Raw genomic sequence first — 24,617 nt, forward strand, 5'->3', positions numbered from 1 at the left:
AAATACCTTGGCACTCTTGTTATGGTGTCAATCAAGCAGAACCTATTCAAAAGAGTGACCCCAAACGGAACACTTTTAAACGTAGCCAGGATCATGTAAATTCAACATGATTGATTTATATTTGCCTCACCTATGTGAAGCTACTCTCCCCTAGGGGTGGGTCCGGACCGGTCCGGAGGCCATTGTAAAGGCGTTCGGACCTGGCCGGTCCGGTCCGGGTGGAGGGGATCCCTTTAAGGGCGGGGAGGGTTTAGTTACCCCTCCCGCCGCTTTGCCTCCTCCAGCGCCCGTATTTTCTGTAGAAATTGGGGTGGCAGGATACCTCCCCGCCGCCCCTTCTGCCTCCTCATTCCAAAAAGCTGCAACAAGCCTTCTGTGCACGCGCACACGGTGCGCGAGCTTCACGTTCACCTGACGCGACAGGTAGACCAGGCCTCCGATCGCCGGAGGCCCGGTCTACCCGGCCTTGTCCCGGCGGGTAGACCGGGCCTCCGGCGGTCGGAGGCCCGGTCTACCCGTCGCGTCGGGTGAATGTGAAGCTCGCGTGCCGCGCCGCGTGCGCAGAAGGCTTGTTGCAGCCTTTTGGAATGAGGAGGCAGAAGGGGCGGCGGGGAGGTATCCTGCCGCCCCAATTTCTACAGAAAATACGGGCACTGGAGGGGGCAAAGCGGCGGGAGGGGTAACTAAACCCTCCCCACCCTTAAAGGGACCCCCTCCACAGTGCCGGACCGCAACTGTGCGGTTCCGTGCACATCCCTACTCTCCCCACCCAGTATTACATTTTATTAGAAGTGCTAACATAAATTTACAGTTATACAAGTTTAGACCTTTTCCACAAATTCACTTAACATGGGGCGAGAGCTCTCTTCACTTGATCAGAAACTCTGAAGCTGCATGCACATAAGTTCTATTCACATTCAGAAAGTTTCTTCCTGTCAGCCGAGTGTGTGGAAGCTGAGGTTTAACTAGGGCTTATGCATCTGCTTCCCTTGCCCCCACAATAAATCTTCATGCAACATCATTATTCTTCCCACTGTATAGGTTGAGAACAAAGGTTGACAAGCTGCAACTTGCCCAAACTTTAGTCCACAGCACAGGTCAAGCTACCTACTGGACCACACTAGCTTTAAGAGTAAAAAGTAACGCCAGATTTTGTTTAGACAAACAACAAGAAACATAGCATGAACATTCTCAGGACGATTTCACACATTATGCAGAGCAAATCTAGATCTGCCACCAAGCTATCTGATGCTAGCTCTCCACAGAGTGTACTGATATGATATACATGCTTGTTAATATGAGTTTGGGCAATTTCCACTTGACATTTACATCTACACCTTACTGTAGAAAAGCCAAACCCCCACATTTACATGCATGTATACACTCATCAGCGACGAGTCAGCATCGAATACATGATGGCACCTAATGTGTGAAAAAGCCCATTACTACAAACAGAATTTTCTTGACGCACGTCCCAAGGTGGTAGAGCCTTTCACAGTGGGCAGCTTTCTCAATTATTTCCTGAACAATACGCGAAAGTGATTTGATCAGGACGGCACAGAATTCCCGGTACTGGCTGCCGCCTCCACCTCGCCTCTTTGGCCCCCAATCCTGTCCACGCTCTCACCCAGTACAGTTGTTCTCTTCTTTGGCTCAGCTGCTTGGCCAGCGCCGTGCTCGGCCTCCAGCTCCTCCTGCTGGATCCGAGCCTGTTCCAAGATCCTCCGGGAAAGCTTCTCATCCACATACTCTTCCTCTTCCTCCACCGCGCCGCCATGCTTCCCCGCTTTGCCCCGCCGCTTCACTCGCGTGATGGGCTTCACCGCATCGCCCTGAATAATCTGCTCCGCCAGCGACACATTCGTGGCTGCCGTTCCCGCTCCGCCAGAGCCTCTCGGCTGCTTAACCTTAGGCATGATCCCTGGCGAGAAAGAACCGCACGTGGGAGAAAAAGGCAACTGCCAGAGCGCATGCGTCCGACGTAACCTTTACGGCCAACGGCTCCCCAGAAACGACGTCAAACCCCTCCCTCCTTCGCGTGAAGTTCGCTTCTTAAAGGCGCAGGCAGCCTATTTAATGTCTCCGGCGCCTCCTCCGGCTTATCAACCGATTTAGTTAAGGCTGCATCTAACTCAGTGACTGGCAACATTACATTTTTATTTGTTTGTTTATTATTAATTATTATTATTATTATTACACTTGCTTCTTTACAGCAAGTGATAATACACAATACAGCAAGTAATAATACACTTGCTTCTTTACAGCAAGTGCCGCCTTTGTAAAGAAGCAGATGAAACAGTGGACCACCTAATCAGCTGTTGCAAAAAGATTGCACAGACTGACTACAAACAAAGACATGACAAGGTAGCAGGGATGATACATTGGAACATTTGCAAAAAATACAAGCTACCTGTAGCCAAAGATTGGTGGGACCATAAAATTGAAAAAGTAGAAAATGAAGATGCAAAGATATTATGGGACTTCCGACTACAAACAAACATCTGCCACACAATACACCAGATATAACTGTAGTCGAGAAGGAAGAAAAACAAGTTAAAATAATCGACACAGCACAGGGGGGCGCAGAATAGAAGAAAAAGAAATATAAAAAATAACAAAATACAAAGATCTACAAATGGAAATTGAAAGGCTGTGGCAGAAGAAGACCAAAATAATCCCAGTGGTAACTGGCGCCCTAGGTGCAATTCCAAAACAACTTGAAGAGCACCTCAACACCATAGGGGCCACAGAAATCACCATCAGCCAATTACAAAAAGCAACTTTACTGGGAACAGCCTATATTCTGCGACAATAACAGCAATAACAGCAACAACATTGATAATAAAATTCAGCCATCCCAGGTCCTTGGGAAGGACTCAATGTCTGGATAAAACAAACCAGTCAATAACACCTGTCTGACTGTGTAAATAAATGAATAATAATACGATTTCTATACTGCCTTTCCAAAAATGGCTCAGGGAAGTTTACCTAGAGAAATAAATAAATAAATAAGATGGCTCCCTGTCCCCAAAGGGCTCACAATCTAAAAAGAAACATAAGATAGACACCAGCAACAGTCACTGGAGGTACTGTGCTGGGGGTGGATAAGGCCAGTTACTCTCCCCCTGCTAAATAAAGAGAATCACCACGTTAAAAGGTGCCTCTTTGCCAGGTTAGCAGGGGATTTACCAAGTTAGCCGGGGATATAGTCAAAAGAGGGTTGAATTGAAATTTCGGATAGCTATCATGGCAGCGTGAAAATGAAAGGTTTGCACATATTCGTTTGTAGTTTACACACACACACGGGAAAATGTGCTGGGCATCTTAGAGGTCAGTTGTTTTAATGAGGCAACAACCGAAACCATGGACGCATGACAAGAACCGAGCTACCTCCTCTGGGTAGTCCATGCACCCGACAAACCAGCTATAGTCTTCTGACAGTGCGAGCCTATGCATGTTTACTCGGAAGTAAGTCCCGCTGTGTTCAGCGGGGCTTACTCCCTGATAAACGTGGTCACGACGTGTACGCTTTTCAAGAAAAACAACAACGAAGAGAGTTGTGGCACTTTAAAGGCGAACATAACAAATGTGCTCTGGCGAAAGCCTTCGAAATCTATCTTCCACGGCATTTACTCAAGTAGCCTGTAGTCTACGGAAGTTTATGCGACAATGACATACCTGCCAACATGTCGCTTACGTTGGCAGGGATGCGATACATTTGCTCTCCTTTAAAAAGCCACAAGACTGTGTTGTTTTTGCAGCTACAGAGGAGCACGGCTATCCCTTCTATTAAACACTTCCATAAAAGCTTCATTGAACTCAGTGGAACCACGTATAGCCTAGGACCGGATTTCACGGCAGCACCCCGGCTTTGTTTGGGTTTCTAAATCCAACAACGCCCGCTGCTCCTGCCAGATTAGTGAGAGACTGCTCTGCAAGCTGCATTACCCTGCCTAAGTCAGCAGGAGGCTGTTTCTGGGTGGGATCTGCTCCAGACGACGTCTCACTTGGTTACCTCACTTCCTGCTCGCTTTCTTTTGGGAGACTACAGATTGTAGGCGCAAGGCCGTTTGCTGTTCTTGCAGACCCGAAAGAGGAGATTTTTCTGCATGCTTTACAGATCGAAAAGGAAGAGGAACCAAATTTTGTGCGAGGTTGGTTCTTTCGGGAAAGACTGATCTCACCCCATCAGTGGAGACCGTTGGAAGCATGGGAGTTACTTGGTACGGCATTTTGATGTTGTGAGGTTAATAGTGATACATTTTGACTTGAGGGTGTATTATTTACTTTTTTTAGTTCTCCTGCAGAGCGCGTTACAGTTCGGTGTCTGATAGAAAGCACCCGTCTGCTCCTGTTCGGTCGTCGATCCTCGGTAATTTAGAAATGGGTGGAGGGAGCAGGAATTTGGAACTGTAATCTGTGAACAAGCTAAAGACGTGTTTGCCGTAGGTATCTAGGTTCTGTCACTGCGAAAGACGGGAGAGACGAGACGACACGGGGCTTGGAAAAACGTCGTAAATAGCATTCTTCAAACTGCAGGAGCAGCAGCCGCCGCGAGACTTTTTGCATGGGGGAGGGGAAATGGCTGTAGTGAGGTGGTGACTTCACTCTGCGTGTGTATGCAGGATAGGCTACGCATCTGCAAGGGTGGGGGGATGGTGGTGATGTAGCACAGCAGGCAGGAGAGGAGAGCTGGTCTTGTGGTAGCAAGCATGACTTGTCCCCTTAGCTAAGCAGGGTCTGCCCTGGTTACATCTGAATGGGAGACTTGATGTATGAGCACTGTAAGATATTTCTCCTCAGGGGATGGAGCCACTCTGGGAAGAGCAGAAGGTTCCAAGTTCCCTCCCTGGCATTTCCAGTAAAGGGCTGAGAGAGATTCCTGCCTGCTGCAACCTTGGAGAAGCCGCTGCCAGTCTGTGCAGACAATACTGAGCTAGATGAACCTATGGTCTTCTGGCAGCTTCCTATGTTCCAGGTCATATTGAGGAGGAGAAGGAGGTGTTGGGTTGAGATAGGAAAGGACACTGAGAGGATTAGATTCTGCAAGCTGATTCTGTGGGCACTGCTGCCCTATCATTTGCTAGGTGTGCTCATTTGGTTGCTTCATTGCTGACTGATGTATACTAGGCGGGCTGGTGTCTGAGCTGCTGGTGCTCTAGCGGCTGAACACCCTTGTCCTGGATTTGTTAATTGTTCATTCCTGTCAGAGGTAAGCTTTTTGTTCTTTAAAAAGGGTAGAGAGAATTGAAATGCAAATGTTTGTCAGCAAAGGTACAGTAGAGGGTTTATTTGATCATTTACTTTTATATACCACCCTTCATCCTAGGTGGTATGTGGATGTATCACCTTTTAAGATACAATTTTAAAATAATAAAAACATAAAGGCAGGTACAGGATCTACAAAATCTAAAGAACAAACACAAAACCAGTCAGGTGAACCCCAATAAAAAACTAGCATTAAAAATGATTTTGTGTAGTACCAAACAAAAACAGTCAGTAAAAAGCTAGATAGAGTAAAATATGGCTTTATAGTTTGTTTTAAAACTGCTAGCATGGGAGCCCACCATATCTCGTTGGGCAGGCGTTCCACAAATGATGCACCACCACGGGGGTGGGGGGATATCTTGTCACTATCAAACAAACATGAATAAGATCAGAAATAGATTTTGATGTCTGAGTTGGTTTGTCAGTATTGCAGAAGCATGCACGCACAGATGCACTACAAAAGGCATTGGGGTCCAGATGGAGGCATATTTATTTAAAGAAGCTGACATATCTGCAGTAGGGATAAGTGGAAAGGGCTTTTGGAGTAAGGGAAGAGTCACAAAACTTGCTTCCTACTCCCGCTCTATGCCCAGTCTGCTACACAAGAAGCCATAGCACAGGACGCTCAGCTCTCCTTCAGTGGGTGAAGGGCTGTGGAGAATATCAGCCAATATGTATACCCCACCTATCCACAGTACAGTATGCAAGGCAGCAATAATAAACGCATTGAATATAATTCAGATTGACAAAAATAAAAGCACACATTAAAATAGTTAAATCCAAATGAACTTATTGATTAGGTAAGTGCCGCCAAGTCGGTGTCGATTCTTAGCGACCACATAGATTCTCTCCAGGATGATCTGTCTTCAACTTGGCCTTTAAGGTTTCTCAGTGGTGCATTCATAATCAAGTCCATCTACCTTGCTGCTGGTCATCCTCTTTTCTTTCCTTCAGCTTTTCCCAGCATTATGGACTTCTCAAGGGAGCTGGGTTTTTGCATAATGTGTCCAAAGTATGATAGTTTGAGCCTGGTCATTTGTGCCGCGAGTGGGAATAATTCTGGATTGATTTGTTCTATGATCCATTTGTTTGTTTTCCTGGCTGTCTATGGTATCCTCAAAAGTCTTCTCCAGCACCAAAATTCAAAAGCATCAGTACTTTTTCTGTCTTTCTTCTTCAAAGTCCAGCTTTCACATCCATAGAGTGTCACAGGGAAAACCATTGTCTGAATGATTCTAATCTTTGTAGGTATAGACACGTCACAGCATCTAAATATCCTTTCCAAGGCCTTCATTGCACCCCTACCAAGTGCTAGTCTGCAACGTATTTCTTGACTGCTGGATCCTTTACTGTTGATAGTCGATTCTACTCTTTGGATTAATAAATTTATACCTAATCTTTGTAGGTATAGATAAGTCATGGCATTTTAATAGTTTTAATAGTTTGATTATTTTTAATAGTTTTAACATTGTTTTAAGTTTGAAATTATTATAATGTTTTAACCTTTTTATTTGTTGTTTTTTATTTTGTTGTAAACTGCCCAGAGACTTGGATTTTGGATGGTATACAAATATGTTGAATAAAATAGTAAATATCCTTTCCAAAACCTTCATTACAACCCTACCAAATGCTAGTCTGCAGCGTATTTCTTGACTGCTGGATCCTTTACTGTTGATAATCGGTCCTAAAAGGCAGAAGCTTTCCAAACACTTCAGTGTTTTCATTATCAATTCTGAGGCTGGTTGCTGTATCCGTTGTCATTAGTTTAGTCTTCTTTACATTTAGTCATAGTCCCATTTTTTCACTGTGCCTCCTTGACTTTCATTACTAGAGCTTGCAGATCATCCGCATTCTCAGCTGTCAGGGTGGTATCATCAGTGTAACGCAGGTTATTGATGTTTCTTCCTCCAACTTTAAAACCATGCTAATCTTCTTCCAATCCAGCTTCTCTCAGTATATGTTCAGAATATAAATTGAATAAATAAGGAGAAAGTCTTACTCCTTGACATGGTCGATGCAATCAAAGGCTTTTCTGTAGTCAATGAAACACATATTGACTTCTTTTTGGTATTCTTTGGCTTTTTCAATTATCTACCGTGCATCAGGGATAATGTCTCTTGTTCCTCGGCCTTTTTTTAAACCAAACATTTCTGAAACCCCATTACATCCAAATCTAAAAGGGCAGCACTGAAAAGATAATTCTGTACAAGTGAAGACAAAGAGGTAAAACTGTTCATGTTGTGTATAACTTTGCCTCACAGTAAAACTTTCATACCAGTATCCTACAACAAAACCTGCTTACTTCAGTGAGTTGGTCATCCAAAAAGATGACATCCCTTTAGTCATTTATAAGTAAATCTTACATAATGAAATCAGATAAATAACTCCATAGAATCTTTATCCAGAATGTTCAGCAAAGATTGGCTCTGGTTCCAGATAGGGACAGCTCTTGGTCCTTACTGATGTTTAATGGAGAAAAGTGAGCACTGACACCTTGAAGTACGAAGATAACTCTTTCTCTGTGTAAATTTTTGTCTTTATCCCTTACTCATTGGTCTGAAGTAGCAGGAACAATTGATTGTACAGACAAGAAATTTATGTGCAGAATAAATCGTTTGTGCAGACTAACTACAATAGTGTGTAGTCATTAGAGTGCCATACTAGGAGATTCTAGTTCAAATCCCTGCTCAGCCATGAAACTCACTGGATGTCTTTGGTCCAGTCACTTATCTTGCAGGTTTGTTGTGAGGATAACATAACATGTGCATGGCCCTGGGCTCCTTGGAGGAAAAGTGGGATATAAATATGAAGAAATATTTTCCTGAGTTTGCCAGACACAAATGAAAACCAAGCTCAGGTCTATCTCTTGTTACTGTTGTTTTTTTCACTGTTGAAATTTAGATTGTGAGCTCTTTGGGGCAAGGATCAATATGTTTTGCTTATGTTATCAAGAAGTGAGTTTTGTGAGTTAAGATAAATAAGTCAAATACTTTGATAGTGGTATGTTGATGATGATGATAATAATAATTAATAATACAAACATGGACTTCCTTGGGAGGTATATAAAGCAGATAGTGATAATGATTATGTGACTATGGACCTTTTTTGGTAAATGTTCTTTCTTCTGTGACAGTGTTTCTCAGATGCCAGTAGTAGAGGGGAAGAGTGTCCAGCAGACAGTTGAACTCCTAACAAGAAAACTAGAACTACTTGGAGCAGAGAAACAGGGGACTTTTTGTGTAGACTGTGAGACCTATCACACTGCAGCCTCTACAATGGGCAACCAAGGTCAGCATTTAATTTTCTAAAATAATGAATGCATTCATGATGCTTAAGGCAGCTGTAATAGCTGATGATGGTTGGTGAACCTTGACCAGATGCCTTTTCCTGGAAAGGAATTCCGTTGTCATTGATGAGGATGCTTTAATTCTGTCTAATACATAATATGTAACATGATGCACAGTAGTTCTATGCATGGAATATGGGCACCGCTGTTGTTGATGACCCAGAAACAGCGGAACTACTTCGAGAACCAGCAGCAGTTACTGAGCATTACTGCAGTTTTTCCCTTTCATGAGAATGGGAATAAATACAGTAATGCTAGTAGTGCTGCTGCTGGTATTTTCAGTGGCCCCACTGCTTCTGGGTCTTCAGCAGCCGTGGGGCCAATGTCTTCCATTACAGTAAATAATGTAATGTCAGCCATTTAATATTTTAAAAGTATGCTTAATGTTTTATATTGTATTCAACTCTTAGCTTGTTGATTCAGATTCCAATAATGGGTGAAAACAAATGACCATTTAACTAATGGCTTTTCCTCTACCAAAGAATTAAGGTCAATGCTGCATATATGGCGGATATCACATAACTTATGCAAAATATTTTGTTTTGATTAATGAAACCTTGGATCTATCATACTTGCTTCTAAGTTCAGTTGGCAGCATATTTATTTCTTTTAGCAGAGTTGAGGCTTTACACGTTGTGGAGATCATGGCAAGATAATTGTAAGGAAGAGGAATGGTCTTGCCAGGTTTCCTAAAGGAACTTGGAAATATTCAGTGTATTCCCCTTCATCCTGGGATATGACTTAGAATAGGGAGATTGTGCTGATGTATGTTCTTTGCAGTGTTTTGGAAGTGAGTTATTCTTCTCTCTAGAGGTCAGTAGTGAGCTTGGGTTGTTGTGAGCTTGTTGCCTCAGGTCTGTGAATCTGGCTGGTTTCATGGTTGCTCGCACAAAGATTCATTAATATAGATTTTTGCAGTTCCAGAATACTACTTGAATCGTAGTCCTACACTTGGCTTTTACTATGTTAAAGCTGAATACTACTTGAATCGTAGTCCTTCACTTGGCTTTTACTATGTTAAAGCTGTGGAGAAAAGCAAAAAACACCACTAAGAGTATACCCTAAGCATATTTGAAGTAAGCCCCACTGCAGGGGTGTAACTATAATTGAGCAAAAGGGTTCAGAGGCCCCCAGCTCCTGAGGGCCCTCCAGCTCCACCCTCCCAATTTTCTTCATTATCTCCCTCGCTCTGTGGGAACTCCAGAGAGAGGGATGAACACGGGCTCCCTCTCTCTTAGCTACGCTCCTGCCCCGTTGAACTCGAAGAGTTAGTTCTTAGTAATCATACAAAGGATCTGGCTGCATGTATTCATTTAATTAGGAGGGAAAGGACAAAAGAGAGATTGGAGATAAAAGTATCATCTATAAAGCATGGTACTCTTCTCTCTTTGCAGAAATGTTTTGAGGCATCTCTCTTCTAAAGACCCATGTAGATCAGTTATAAAAACACACTTTACTTGCATCCCAAACCCATTGTAGTACAGAGGACTGTTGCATTAGTTAATCTACCATTGCTGAATTAAAATGCAGTGTCTTTCCCCTGGAAATCTGAAGATAGACTAGGGATAGGATAATGTTTCTTTCAGTCTTTCTTGAATGTATACATTGGCTCCCATACATTTTTGTCAGGTCTTTGCCTGAAGACATGGCACATACCTTAGAAAACCCCAAGATACTGAAATGAAAACTTCAACTCAGTGTGCAGCAGTTGTAGGGAAAGCAAATTTTCTGATAAGGATCATTAGAAAAGGGGTTGAAAATAAAACTGCTATTATTATAAGGTCCTTATAGAAATCTTATTGCATAGCCACATTTGAAATACTGTGCACAGTCCTTGTTACCTCTTTTCAAAAAGGACATTGGAGAGCTCAAAAAGATCCAGAAAAGAGTGACAAAACTGACTGAGTAGCTAGAGCATGTTCTCTACCAGGAAAGGCTAAAGTATCTGGAGTTTTTAGTTTAGGAAAAAGACAGCTAAGGCAGGACATGGTACCAATTTACAAAAATTTTTACATGAAGATAGTATTGATAGAAGGTTTTTTTTCCCCTTTCATGATATGAGAACTTAAAGGCATCCAGTGAAGCAGATTGGCAGTCGATGCAGGACATACAGTGGTCCCTCGACTTACGAACTACTCGACATCCGAAGTTTTCGACTTACGAACGACAAAAATGACCGGAAGTCGTTGCCGGTTTAGATGCGGCTTCCTCGACTTACGAATTTTTAGATGCGGTTTCCTCGACTTACGAAAGTTTCCAGACCTCCGTGGGTGCGCTTTTCGACTTACGAAAATTTCGACCTACGAACGTGCGTTCGGAACGGATTAACTTCGTAAGTCGAGGGAACACTGTACAAACAATTTAGTTTATGGAACTCACTATCACAAGATGCAATGGCCATTATCTTAGATGCTGATAAAAGGGGATTTGACAAACTCATGAGGAGAGATCTCTCAGTCATGATACCGTTGTGGCTCATCCTAACAAGATAGGGGGGCATCAAAGAAGGCGCAGCTGCCTCTGCTTCCTGGCAGCAGCTCAGGTTGCTCCCACCCTGCCTGGTTAACCGCAAAGCTCTACCTGGTGAATGGCCAGCCTGCAGGCAGTGCGGCTCTCGGGCAGGGTAGGATGGGAGAGGAGCAACCCGAACTGCTTCTGGGAAGCAGCTGTACCTCCTTTTGGCATTCCTCTGACTCGTCCCGTGTCATGATACCTACACGGAACCCCATATTCAGGTGCAATAAGCCACTAAATACCATTGGCTACAGAAGATTCCCTTCTTGCCCGGAATGTGGATTTCTGAAAAGCAACTATTTTGATAACTGAGAAATAGGATTCTGAATAAGATGGGTCTTTGGCTGGATCCAGCAGGGCTCATATGCTTTTAAGAGGCAGAAACCAGATGCTATGCTTCTGTTCTGTTTCTTTACTGGTTCCTTCATCCATTCATCTCCCTTCTTTGCTTTTACCAACTGGACTCTTCTTTTGCCCCAGAATAGACAGCAGAGAATGGTCACTAGGGAAGCACTGCAGGAGGCTCAGCAGTTGCATCCTGTCTCAGAGCATTTAAAGATATATGCACAATTTGGGGGCAAGGACAAATTGTTAAAATGTGCTATGTTAGTAAGGTGTCCAAATATGGTACCACACAACTTGAGTAACACATGAGTAAAACAGGCAATGGTTGCCCAGTTGCTTCTGATCATAAGGACTGGTTAGGGTGAACCAAATGGAGAGATGTAGCTCTTGCTACTGTTTGGGTACACTGTGGGGTTTCTAGGTATTCACGGCATAATATTAGTCTACAAAAGAATAAAGGGTTTGATCTGGAGAATGAGGAGGTGAGCAGGCAAGTCAGTAAATGGTTATTATTAACTAAGTGGTAAATGGATAATTCAAATACAAGTTCCTACCCACAGTCTTAAAGCACTGAACTGACATGAGATGGTAGGAGAAAAGAGCAGAAAGGGAGATTGGATATAGTGTATCATTTATAAAGCATTGCACTTTCCTAAAAGTGAGCAATTACTGACTCAAATGAGTCAACATACATTTTCTTTGTTTGGGGTTTTGTTGTTAAATATAAAAATAAAGCAGTGAATTATTTAGGGAGGAAATTCAAGATCTTAGCACTTAAAAGGAGTAAAGCATAGAAGGCTGGCAGACAGTCGGAAATAAAGAATTCCCTGTGGAAAGGAAAATGCTAATTGGGCAAAAAGCTTTTTAAATGCTTACTCTCTTGTATTTAGCAGGGGGAGAGTAACTGTCACTATTCAATCCTGTACAGTATCTTTCCAGTGGCTGTTGCTGGTGTTTCCCTTGTATATTCCCTTGTATCTCTTTATTTAGCAGGGGGAGAGTAACTGGCCCTACCCACCCCCAGCACAGTACCTCCAGTGACTGTTGCTGGTGTGTGTCTTATGTTTCTTTTTAGAATGTAAGCCCTTTGGGGACAGGGAGCCATCTTATTTGTTATTTCTCTTTGTAAACTGCCCTGAGCCATTTTTGGAAGGGCGGTATAGAAATCGAATTATTATTATTATTACTTGTTTACACAGTCAGACAGGTGTTATTTTGACTGGTTTGTTTTATCCAGACATCGAGTCCTTCCCAAGGACCTGGGATGCCAGAATTTTATCATCAATACTGTTGGTTATTATAGATATCGTCACAAAATATAGGCTGTTCCCAGTAAAGCTGCTTTTTGTAATTGGCTGATGATGATTTCTGTGGCCCCTATGGTGTTGAGGTGCTCTTCAAGGTCTTTTGGAACTACACCCAGGGCGCCAATGACCACTGGGATTATTTGGGTCTTTTTCTGCCACAGCCTTTCAATTTCAATTTGTAGATCTTTGTATTTGGTGATTTTTTCTATTTCTTTTTCTTCTATTCTGCTATCCCCTGGTATTGCTATGTCGATTATTTTGACTTGTTTTTCTTTCTTCTTGACTACAGTTATATCTGGTGTATTGTGTGGCAGATGTTTGTCTGTTTGTAGTCGGAAGTCCCATAATATTTTTACATCTTCATTTTCTTCAACTTTTTCAATTTTATGGTCCCACCAATGTTTGGCTACAGGTAGCTTGTATTTTTTGCAGATGTTCCAGTGTATCATCCCTGCTACCTTGTCATGCCTTTGTTTGTAGTCAGTCTGTGCGATCTTCTTACAACAGCTGATCAGGTGGTCTTACAACAGGCTGATCTTACAACAGCTGATCAGGTGGTCCACTGTTTCATCTGCATCTTTACAAAGGCGGTACTTGCTGTTTGTTGTGGATTTTTCTACTTTTGCTCTTATTTTCTACTATTATTCTATTATTTTCTACTTTTGCTCTTATTGCATTTGTTCTTAGTGCCTGTTCTTGTGCAGCCATTATTATTATTATTATTATTATTATTATTTATTATATCTTTTTAGATTGAGAGCCCTTTGGGGATAAAAAGCAATCTTGAGCTTTATTTTTTCCTGCGTAAACTGCTTTGAAAACTTTCGTGTTGAAAAGCAATATATAAATATTCTTAATAGTGATGATGAAAGCAAGAGAATTAAAAACTTCAAGGTGGCAAAAGGGAAAACAAACAAACAAAAGGAACAATAGGAAGCCAGCAAATGTAGTTAGTATGCTGGCCTTTTTGAAGTCAGCACCTCATTTGGAATGGGTGGCTGTTGAACATAGAAGCTGCCGTACACTAAGTCAGACCATTGGTCTGTCTAGTTTAGTATTGTCTGCATTGACTGGCTCTCCAAGTTTTTAGGCAGGCATCTTTTCCAGCCCTACCTTGAGATGCCAGGGATTGAACATGGAACCTTCTGCCTGCAAAGCTCTACCACTGAGTTCTGGCCCCATTCCCAATGGACAAGGGAAGCCTCAGTTCATCAAGAAAATGATATCTGGGGAGCCTTCGACCTTATCTTCAACCAATCACAAGTGTAGTGGCTGCATATTACATATCAGTAGTTTTCAGACTCTCCCTTCAGAGAATCCTTTTCACAGTGGACTGTGTGCCTAGGAACATAGGAAGCTGCCATATACTGAGTCAGACCATTGGTCTATCTAACTCAGTATTGTCTTCACAGACTGGCAGCGGCTTCTCCAAGGTTGCAGGCAGGAATTTCTCTCAGCCCTATCTTGGAGAAGCCAGGGAGGGAACTTGAAACCTTCTGCTCTTCCCAGAGCGGCTCCACCCCCTGAGGGGAATATCTTGCAGTGCTCACACTTCTAGTCTCCATTCAAATGCACCCAGGGCAGACCCTGCTTAGCTAAGGGGACAAGTCATGCTTGCTACCACAAGACCAGCTCTCCTCTCACCCCTGCAGAGAATTCTGGGACATGTTCTATGGTGCAGTTGAATTTGGGCTCACGGTTGTCCAGTATGAACTGAGAGGGCACCTTGGAGCACAATGAGCCTGGGGCTGTATGGTGAAGGAGAGAAACAGTAGTCGTAGGCAAGCTTACTTTCAGGAATGCTTCTCTGCCATTACTGGTCTCCTCACTGAAGAACCCCCTGATAAGCTCTGAAGAAATATCAGGGTTTCCTGCAATGCAGTGTGAGAACCACTGCTCTAAGTAAACATTAAACTCAAGGCTTCAGAAGTTGGGGAGGGGACATATCTCAGTGTTGGAGCACATGGTTTGCCTACAGATGATAATCCCAGGATCTGTCCGACATTGTTTTGTTAAAAGAATCTCCTATAGCAAGGCTGAGTCAAGACAAAAGCAAAGGACTCTTTTTAATCCCATTCTATGTGAACAGCAGCAGAAGACCTGTCACAGCTTTCTTCTTCTGCACCTTAGCTCCTTCTTCCAAAGGGCACATAAAGCACTTGCATGTTACATCCCCACCAAAATGAGTGGTTAATGCTTGGAAGGGGGAAAGGGGGCTACGGCTATATACAATGAAGTGAGGTGGCAGTGTATTGTCTTCATATAATCTTGTGGTGTTTTTAATATTAAGAACTGGGGTATTTATTTGAATTTGCAGGCTGCCCCATTCCAAGCGCTGCAGGGTGGGTAGGAATGACTTTAAAATGTATCTAGAATTCCATTAAAATATCCTTGTGAAATAGGATAACATTCACTTTTTTTAAATATATCTTTAAAGCCCAGCCCTCTTCTGGTTTGATTTAGGGGAGTTTTAAGCAGTGGGGATGAGGACTGCTTAAAGGGAAACTCTGGGAAGGCATCTGGTAAACACGTGCATGACAGCTGGATTTAATACTGTGGGTCTTATTTGTGCAAAGATGTTGATATATGAACCCTACAGATTTTGAATTTGAATCTGCACTTAAAGCAGTTATTTAAACAAGAAAGCATGGCCTAAGAGCAGGGGCATTGCGAAGTACTCAGAAGACCCGGCCGGGGTCTGGGTCCACAGCCCCACTTTTGATAATGAAACTCAGTCATGCCCCTCCCAAGCAGTGTTCCCTCTAAGGCGTGCACACGTGCGCACACTCACAAGTTTTTGGATGTCCGCTCAATTAATTTTAGAACCCGCCAAGGTTTAATCAGGAAGGTCCCACTCTGAATGCACGTGTGCACACACTGCCTTGATACTGCTGCCCAGAACAAAACTCATTACGCACACAGATGAAATAAATTAGAGAGAACACTTCTCCCAAGAATAATTATGTCTGACTCCTCCTCAAAAGGGAAACTGGAGGAGACATGGGCTGTATTGGGAGCTAGAGCATCTGTTTTGCCCCCCAATACAGCACCCTTTGGGGAGGAGATAGAGACAGGAAGCAATTGTGGCAGCAGAGGGGTCTGTCTTCCCCCACCCTCAAATTTGAGGAGGAGGTGGCTGATGGGATTTGGGGCTCTGAGCCATTCATGGTGGGTGAGGGGTTGAGCCCCATGGGTCTTCCCTTAATGACACCGCTGCCTAAGACGAAAGCAATTACTCGTTTTTTCTTAGAGATATAAAACCTATATTTGCTTACCTGATAAACAAAGCATGCCCAGGATAAATACCCAAACCAAATCTGAATCTTGAAGCTGTACACCTGTGCTACTGTTAGCAATCAAGAGACGTCTGGTGCAAAGGTCCTGTTCGTTCTCTGCACTTATCTATAAATTAAAAACAAATCAGCATTTTCCAGAGTACATAGATTTAAGGTCCTCAAAACTTAAGTGCAGAAACGGATTATTGTTGCTTACTCAGTGTAAAATCTTGAGGGAGCCCTGCAAAGCAGAAGGTGAAGGATGTGCCCTTTCTCTTTTCTCTCTAGAATGGGATTCCTCCTGTTGAGTGAAAATATGCCAGTGTATATACTATGTATTCATGAGTCTTGTTTAAGAATTATTTAAACTGAGAGCACACTTGAATGCCCCATCTCCACACTGACGCACTTTGAAGCCCCACCCCTTTCTCTCGACAGATGTAGTGTTCGTCTGCAGAGAAAAACATTGCCCTCGTGGAAGGATTCTTCCTGTGATTGGAATGCTGCGTTCCAATCACAGGAAGAATCTCTCCGCAAGTGCAGTGTTTGTCTCTGCAGACAAATGCTGTCATTATTAAGAGCAAGGGGTGGAGTTTCTGAGAGTGTCCGTGCAGGAGTAGGGCTCCCAAACATGTTCACGGAGACACTGCATGTGAGTACAGCGCTCCCAGTTTTGATAGCGCTTGAACAGGGCTGTGGACACATTGCATATCTAGTGCAAAATTAGGCATCTATTGAATTCCAACTCTTCACAATTGATGGAATGAAATGAATCGACAAATTGTTGTCCCTCATGGTTGCAGGACAACAACCTGGAAATGTGTCCATTCCCGGCATACAGAATTTGGTGGCAGGGAGTGAATGCGCCTTAGTACCCTGCAAAACTCTCTGTTCTTCTATTACTTCTGCTGTTAAGCATCTTCTTTATATATATTTTTCCAAGGTGTACCCCTCACTAATCTCATGTGTGGCAGCTCTCGCGAGAGTTTGTGAGCAGCAGCCTGGATAGCGACAGGGATGGGGGAGAAAATGGTGGTGGCCAGCAGGTGGGATGGGGAAGTGCCAGTCAGGTTGGCCAGTAAGGGAAAGTGGCGCTGGTAGGCAGAGAGGGAAAGCACTGGCCAGGCCGGCTGGCAAGCGGGGAGGGAAAGTACAGGCCAGGCTGGCAGGCAAGGGAAAGTGGACTAGGAGGGGGAGAATGGACTGGAGCTGAAGGGGGGGAATGAAGATGGGGAGGAGAGACAGGAAGAACTAGGGGCACAGATGCTCTGCACCACATCAGCTAGTATTTATATAATACTTTTCAACAGTTCACAAAGCAGTTTACATAGCAAAAGGGATGAGAAGATTCTCCCCTGTCTCAAAGGGCCTCACAATCGATAAAGAAACACAAGGGAATAGGGATGTGCACTAATTGATTTGGTGCGTGCTGTAGGGACATTCTGAATCAATTTGGCGGGACAGGGAGCGGTACCTTTTAAGCATGAGTAAAGCAGGTTCTTAACTGCTCCTCTGCCACCCCACTGCTCTTCCAGGAGTGGATGGCACAGTCTGTGCATGGTAGCGGGGCTTCACCCAGCAGTCTGTGCGCAGCGGCCATGTGCGGACACCATGCTGATTATGCATATGGCCACCACACATGTGCGCTGGCCATGTGTGTCCTTCTGCCGTGCACAGGCTGTTGGGTGAAGCCCCATGTGGACTTCTGAGCGGCGCAGCAGCTGTGAACCTGGAAAAGGTGCCCTGAGTCATTTTTGCAAGGGCAATATATAAATCAAATAAATAAATAAAAGTGGCAGTGCAGTGGAGGAGCAGTTAAGGACCTGTTTTACTCATGCTTAAATGTACTACTCCTCACCCTGCCAAATCATTTGTCTACATCCCTACAAGGGAATCACCAGCAACAGCCATTGGGAGGATGCTATTCTGAGATGAATAGGGACTATTGCTTTCCCTCTGCTAAAATGTAAGCAAGCCACCATTTTGAAAAGTGACTCTCTACCCAGTTAGGAGGCATTCTGTTATGATCACTGTTCACCATTTCTTTACTGCATTGCACTTCAGTCTGTTTGCCCTTCTTTACCATTGCTCCCTATGCTTTAAAAAAAAGTATCCTAAATTTATGGATTTATGGTGCAATATTCACTCCTCAAATGGATACCCTTGTGGGAGCAGCTCTGTTGTGTGTTCCACTGAATTATGCCTATTTGCTTGTGGATGGCACAGTTGTTTCCTGCATCCTTCTGCTTTCCCAGCTGTAGCCTGCACCTTTGCTCACGTGTTCCAGTGTCTGCTAATGGAGGGAGTAGGTGCTGCACAGCTGAAAGTTGCTTATCTATTGAGAGTAGTAGGGGATGGTAGAATGCTTTGAAAGATTTTAGGAAGAGATTAAAAGCTCCCTTTCTCTCACCTTCTGTTAATACCTCTTTCTTCCTTTTCTGCCCCACAACTAATTCCTATCCTTTCATGTATGGATTGTGCAGATGTTTTTCAGTCCCTACTTAGAGATGCTTCTGAAGGTTTTGCTAGTGGTATTATATGAGTAGAGCCTATTCAGACAATACTCTGACCAACCCAGTTCAATGCAAGGAGGAAGAAGGTGGGAGCACACATTGCCCCATTCAGTATGCCATCATCTAATTTTGCAGGAAGGATGGTTTATCTGAGCTGCTCCTCAACTCATTGTTCAAATATGACTTTAAAGTAGTATTTGAACCATATATAGAGGGGCATTTCAGATCATGTGCCCCTCCCTCTGCAATTAGGCAATGGCATGCTGGATGGGGAGAAGACATGCATGTCCACACTCCTTCCCCCATATGATTATAGTGACCCAGTTTGGTGTATTGACCAAACTGTCCTTATGTGAATTCTCATTAATGGCATATTTCAGTTATGTTGTTCTATTGTTAGATTTATTTTACAAAATACTGTAGGTTTCACTACAAAACACTGCATCTCTCAAAACGATGACTGATACCCAGACTAAGTTACTCAACAGTATGACTCAGGAAGTAGTCTAAAGGACTACTACATTTCAACAGGACTTCATCTAGTAAATTTAGTCAAGATATTAGCCACTGTTGTTAGCCTGAATTGTTTAAGAGGATGCACTGCTATTTGAAGGATATCATCTGAAATTGATAGTTGTTAATTTACCTCAGGAAACAGGGTTTTAACTCAAGCAAAGTAATGTAAATTATTTTACTCACATAAAAAGGCATTCAGTGACCAGTGCAATATCAAAAGCTAATAAAAAGCTAACTCAAGCTTTTTAACTTTTTGAAATTGTTTTAAGGTTTTTATTTTTAATTTGCTTTACATTGTTGTAAAATTTACATTGTTGTAGAAGTCTGGGTAGGTGTACAAATTCCATAAATAATGAATAACACAGAGATTCTATATAGAATCAATGGTGTGAAAAAAGGGACAAAGGAAGATGTAGCAGATGTTTCATTTTAAAGCATATAAGAAGGAAGGACTATCCTCTCACAGTGAAAATAATACTGCTGTTGTTTCAGGGCAGGCTGCCAAGCTGATGTATGTGATGCACAATTCTGAATATCCCCTCAGCTGTTTCGCTCTCTTTGAAAATGGCCCCTGCCTCATAGCAGATGCCAACTTCGACGTCCTTATGGTGAAACTGAAAGGCTTCTTTCAAAATGCTAAAGGGAACAAGATAGAAAGCCGCGGCACCCGGTACCAGTACTGTGATTTCTTGGTAAAGGTTGGCACTGTTGCCATGGGACCCAGTGCCCGTGGAATATCTGTGGAGGTAAGGATGTCCCTGCAATATGGAAAAAGCAAAAATGCCACTAGTTCCGCACAAGGAAATGTGGTCTCAGTTGAGGCACAGCAAAATGGCTTAGGAACCAGATATCTAAATACATATGGCACAGTCCGCTTTTACGATGGGCCTAGCACCTATGTGCAGAGAGACTGCTGTAGAGCATAATGGAACCTAACTTCTTTCTAGGAGTACATGAATAAGTGCATACAAAGGCAACACACAGGACAATCCAGGGAATGGTAGGCCTGTGTGCATCTCTCTCATATTCCCCATCCAAACTCTTCCCCTCACCCCACCCTCATTCTGTCAAGAAAACAGAACTTGACTGAGCTTGAAGGGGAAGTCTGGACAAGTAATGTGGGAGGCGCACACATGATCTCCATTCCTCTTAAGAATCTGGTGTAGTGTTGGCTGTGTGCACACACTGAAGGAGGGAACCAGACTGCACTATGCTTTGTGGTAGTTTCTTCATGCATGGGTGTTGCACCAATGATAGGAGTGGCTTGAGCTCCAAAATATGTGTACATCCCCCCCCCCACCCGGTTACTTATTTGCACTATAGGTAATGAACTCTGACAGGTTGCAGTAGTTTTCAGTTTTGATTTACATTTTTATTTATAATAAAATAAGAGTTAACTCTTGGATAAATAAGTTTAACCCTTGTAGAAAACAAAACTCTGGATCAGAGATTGGCAGCACAAAGCACAGTGTGTTAAATTTTTTATCCAAGAATCAAAAAGGAAATGTGTTATGTTAAACTGATCTCCTCCCTGCACACACTCCAAAGATTGTCCTTGCCTCAAGGTCCTTATCTTCTCAGTGCAGACTTACTGCTTCAGTACATCCTAAGAGTCCACAGACAGGATATGTTGGACAGAGAGGCTTAGAGGGAATAGTGATCCCATTATAATTAACTTATTAGCAACAGTCGCAGCACATTAACTGCTCTAGAGCATTTTGTAGACATTGTAATGTAAGCCTTTTTGGAAGATATTTCTGCAGAGATGTGTATGTGTGTGTGTGTGTGCATGCGTGTGCGCCTTGTATTGAGGGGAGTGAAAACTGGGTGGATAGATAATGCCAACCAGCATTCTTGGTGAATCAGAGGCAGGCAACCAATAGATTGAGGTCGCTGAGATTGAGGTTAGATTTATTTAAGGGCCTAAACATTGGAAATAAATAGCTTGTTTTAGCTGAGGTATAATGAGGAAAATTAGGGATGTTGTTTTTCATTATCTTGGTTATTATTGCACTTGAACACAAGCAAATGTGCATTCCAATCTTTCTTGCATGCCACACACCTGGATTTGGATACTTGCATATAATGTGTGAAATTGAACACATTATTAGGCTTTGGATCTTTTTGTTGCAAAAGAACTAATTTTTTGTTATGAGATTTCTGTTCTAATTGATCTGTGGCTTGGAAATCCAGATGGTCAAGCCTTTCTATTTCAATTATTTTTTTAGTACTTCCCGAAGGCCTAATCCAGCTTGCAGATGAAACATCCCAGTGAACAAGATGTGCTGCTTTTGGCTCTGAATCTTGATATCTCATCAAAATGCACTTGGGAGGATGTAATTATCAAACCCTTGTTTGTGAGTTGTTAGTGCCAATTTCTGGGTATGGCTTTGATTTTTAATCAGGGCTAATCCAACTGCCTATGGAAAATGGAACAGAGAGTGTTAGAAGATTTTGAGAGTCACAAACAAACCTACTATAGCCCATCCTTTCTGATTTGCAGCGTTAAGTCTCAAGCCTTTGCTGTTCAAAGAGTGCCAATTAAAACAAATGATGATGTGGCCAAGAGTTCTGTGGTGATTATAATGGTCTGATTCAAAATTTCTACAGCTGAAAAGCTAAGGCATCCCTTTTACTATGTATTACTCCTTTGTCATGTCATTTTGTCAATAGCATGGCCACCGCATGCTTTAGGTATGCAGGTTCCTTCTCTGTGTTCTATAACTATTTCTATCAGCTGAGAACGGTCTCTTGGCTATGACCCCTCTGTCAAGTATAAAGACCTAGAGACAGTGGTTCACGTACTACACAATGCTCTATGTGCCTAGCAACCAATGTAGCATTTGTGCAGTTGCGCAAGAGCATTCTTGTGCAGGGCACTAAAATTGTGCAAATTGCAGTTGCTCAATAGAGGACCATTCTTTCCAATGGCCCTCTACTGCACAACTGTCGCACCTTGAAAGCACTCCATTGCCAGGCAGACAGAGAATTACCTGGTATGTGAGCTCTTTATTTTATTTATTTATTTATTGTTGAATTTATATACCTCCTTTCATTAAAAACAATCTCAAGACAATTTACAAAACATACAATAAAATGACAATAAAAATATTAAGCTAAAAATATGAAAACAAACCAAATTTAAAACCTATAAAATACAAGCATAAGAACTATACACAGGTAAAAACACATAGAAGCAGCAATAAAAACAATAATGTAAAAGCCTGGATAAAAAGCCAAGATTTAACAAGCTTTCTAAAAACTGTGATGGAGTTGCCTTTACAGGAAGTTCCCCAGCTACGTAACTACTAGAGTGTCTGTGTGTGTGTGTGTGTGTGTATACACATTTTAGAAATGTTACCTACAATAAGTCATAGATAAAGCATAATTTAGAACATTCACACTTGCAGTATTCTGGTGGTCCCTCCCCTCACTTAAAAACAAACAAACCAGAAACCCACCCCCCGAACTCTATCTGCTTGCTTTTGGAATGGATTGCAGAGATAAGCTGTGGGGCTATTCTCAAGATCAACAAAAATCAGGCTAGAAGAGCCTAGCCCATTGTTGATCGTGTAAACCACCAGGCTCGCAGGCGAGCCCGGTGGCTTACAAGCAGGTCACCAGGTTTGGTAGCCCTCCCTAAAGTCCGGGTTTGTGGAGTGAGCGCTCCGCAAATCCGGGCTTTCTGATCGTGAGTAGCCGCGGTACGGCTCTGCATGACAGCTACTCATGAGGAGACCCCCGGAGGGGAGGCGAAAAGCCGCCTCCTAGCTCCAGGGGTCTCGCCAGCATGTCCTGTGCACTCGCGCAGGGCATGCTGGAGCTTGCGGGGGCCAATTGACCCCCGCTTCCCCCCAGCCTCCGCCGGCTCCGTCATGGAGCCGGCAATCATGTGGGTGGCCGATCTGGCCGCCCAGGGCTTCCTCACCACATCAAACTCTGTGTGTTGTTTGTTACTGTTTCATGTTCCCATGCTAAAACTAGCCCAATTCGGTTTATAATGAACAAACAATAAAAAACAGAATCAATGATTCAAAAACAAAACCAGTGTTTCACTGATTCTAATAACATTTATACTTCAAAGTCCAACTGCCATTTAAAAGCAGCAAGAGGTGAGCCTGAAACATCTCCCTAAGGAGAGAGTTCCACAAATATAGTACTGCCACTGAAAAGGTCTTGTCTTTGGTGCCTACCAAATGTGTTCCACTTGGAGGCAGGGCAGGGCCTCTGAGGCAGATCTAAGGGCTCAGGCAGGTTCATATAGGAGCAGGCATCTCTTTAATGTACCCTGGTCCTGGGCTGTTTACCAGTTTAAAGGCCAACACCAGGACTTTACATCTGGTCCAAAACTGCTCCAAAATTCTATAGCTAGAATTTGAGAGCAGGTCTCTGAATGTTCTTAAGCACCTCAGTATCTTCACCTTTCCCCCCCATATCTGTTCAGTGAGTTCAGATGGCAAGTATCTTATTCACCCTGTCTCCAAAAAAAGTGGTGGAGCTTTTCACTGCCACCAAACATTGCAATTCTAGATAGGCTGGAATGGGAAAGTGAATTGCTTCCTGTGTAATTGTTGTTGGATGCTCCATGCTTTAGAGCTTCTGTTTCTGTTGCCAGGTGGAATACTGTCCATGTGTGGTTGCCAATGACTGCTGGAACCTGTTAATGGAGTTCATGCAAAGCTTCATGGGAAGTCACACTCCTGGAATCCCTTCTGTGTTTGGCAACAAACATGACAGCACCTACAGCCCAGCTGACACAATGCTTCAGTACATGGAACTCTTCAACAAGATTCGCAAGCAGCAGCAGGTGCCTGTTGCAGGGATCAGATGAGGAAGGCTCATCTGAAGCCTTTCTTCAAACAAGCAGCCACTTCACTGAATAGTCTGGGATCGCCAATGTTGACATCAGTGAAAACCTGGATAATTTTCTATCTGAAAAATCAGAGTTTGCATTCCTGGCCTCCTACTATCTATATAAAGCTAAGTCAAATATTTGAGCTTTAAGATAATATCATTGGATCATATCATACCATTGATCTACAGAAGCAAGTATTGTGCCTTCTTCTCTAACGTTATTTCTGATGGAGCAGAGAAAAGACCTTGACCACACAAAAGGTATCCAAGGAAGACTTTAATAAAATGACTAACAAAATACGTTTACATGATGAGGCCTAAAATACATAAGGGTTAACCATGCAAGTTCTCAAAAATATTAAATATATTGTGGCTCAATAAATCTAATGTTTTTCTCCTTATTGTATTTATCTTTTTGTGCTGTTAGACTTGCTTGTTGACTACATCCTTTTACACTGTTTTCATTTCAGTCTTGCAGCTGCAAATCTATTGTATTAGTTCCCATGAATACACTTCTTTCCCAGTTTAAAACGCTGTTAGGCTAGTGCCTTTTCTGCTTAATTTTGGAGTCCAAATCTTGATAAAAGAACATTTCTCCAAATGTTCATAAAGAATATACCCTCTGGCTAATCATGCAATCCCTCCTTGCAGTAACCTCTCCCTTAACCCTGACCTGCTT

At 42.9% G+C, this 24,617-nt stretch overlaps 2 protein-coding genes across 7 annotated transcripts in view; one reads left to right on the forward strand and one right to left on the reverse strand.

The window, feature by feature from the left end:
* BYSL (bystin like) overlaps positions 1 to 16,086 on the reverse strand; it is a 30,695-nt gene extending 14,609 nt beyond the window's left edge. Inside the window, exons 1-2 of one of the 2 annotated variants that reach the window (XM_053245293.1) lie at positions 16,056 to 16,086; positions 1,628 to 1,921 (exon numbers count right to left, since the gene is read on the reverse strand). In XM_053245293.1, the coding sequence (XP_053101268.1) occupies positions 1,628 to 1,921; positions 16,056 to 16,071 (310 nt within the window). In that variant the 5' untranslated portion in view covers positions 16,072 to 16,086. Of the gene's footprint in view, positions 1 to 1,627; positions 1,922 to 3,678; positions 3,704 to 16,055 lie in introns of those variants that run through there. The other variant, XM_053245292.1, reaches the window with a different exon arrangement.
* MED20 (mediator complex subunit 20) lies at positions 3,984 to 24,339 on the forward strand. 5 transcript variants are annotated; one of them, XR_008306107.1, is made up of 5 exons: positions 4,076 to 4,223; positions 8,402 to 8,556; positions 19,577 to 19,830; positions 21,313 to 21,420; positions 23,700 to 23,838. XR_008306107.1 is itself a non-coding variant. In XM_053245310.1 (4 exons), the coding sequence occupies exons 1-4, from the start codon at positions 4,210 to 4,212 to the stop codon at positions 23,913 to 23,915; spliced, it is 639 nt and encodes a 212-aa protein (XP_053101285.1). In that variant the 5' UTR covers positions 3,984 to 4,209; the 3' UTR covers positions 23,916 to 24,339. The 5 variants fall into 5 exon arrangements, 3 of the variants coding, with proteins under 3 accessions (XP_053101285.1, XP_053101283.1, XP_053101282.1); XR_008306108.1 differs by having other exon boundaries at positions 21,313 to 21,441; positions 23,700 to 23,836; XM_053245310.1 differs by lacking the exon at positions 21,313 to 21,420 and having other exon boundaries at positions 3,984 to 4,223; positions 23,700 to 24,339.
* The last annotated feature ends 278 nt before the right edge of the window (positions 24,340 to 24,617 follow it).

This window comes from Hemicordylus capensis, chromosome 4 (genome assembly GCF_027244095.1).
Source record: "Hemicordylus capensis ecotype Gifberg chromosome 4, rHemCap1.1.pri, whole genome shotgun sequence".
In the NCBI taxonomy this organism is placed as follows: Eukaryota; Metazoa; Chordata; class Lepidosauria; order Squamata; family Cordylidae; genus Hemicordylus; species Hemicordylus capensis.

Bases quoted from the DNA above. Each gene is read 5' to 3' on its own strand.
- MED20 (XM_053245310.1), top strand. The intron at 8,557-19,576 runs GTCAGCATTTAA...CTGTTGTTTCAG, and splicing joins CTCTACAATGGGCAACCAAG to GGCAGGCTGCCAAGCTGATG. The intron at 19,831-23,699 runs GTAAGGATGTCC...TTCTGTTGCCAG, and splicing joins CCCGTGGAATATCTGTGGAG to GTGGAATACTGTCCATGTGT.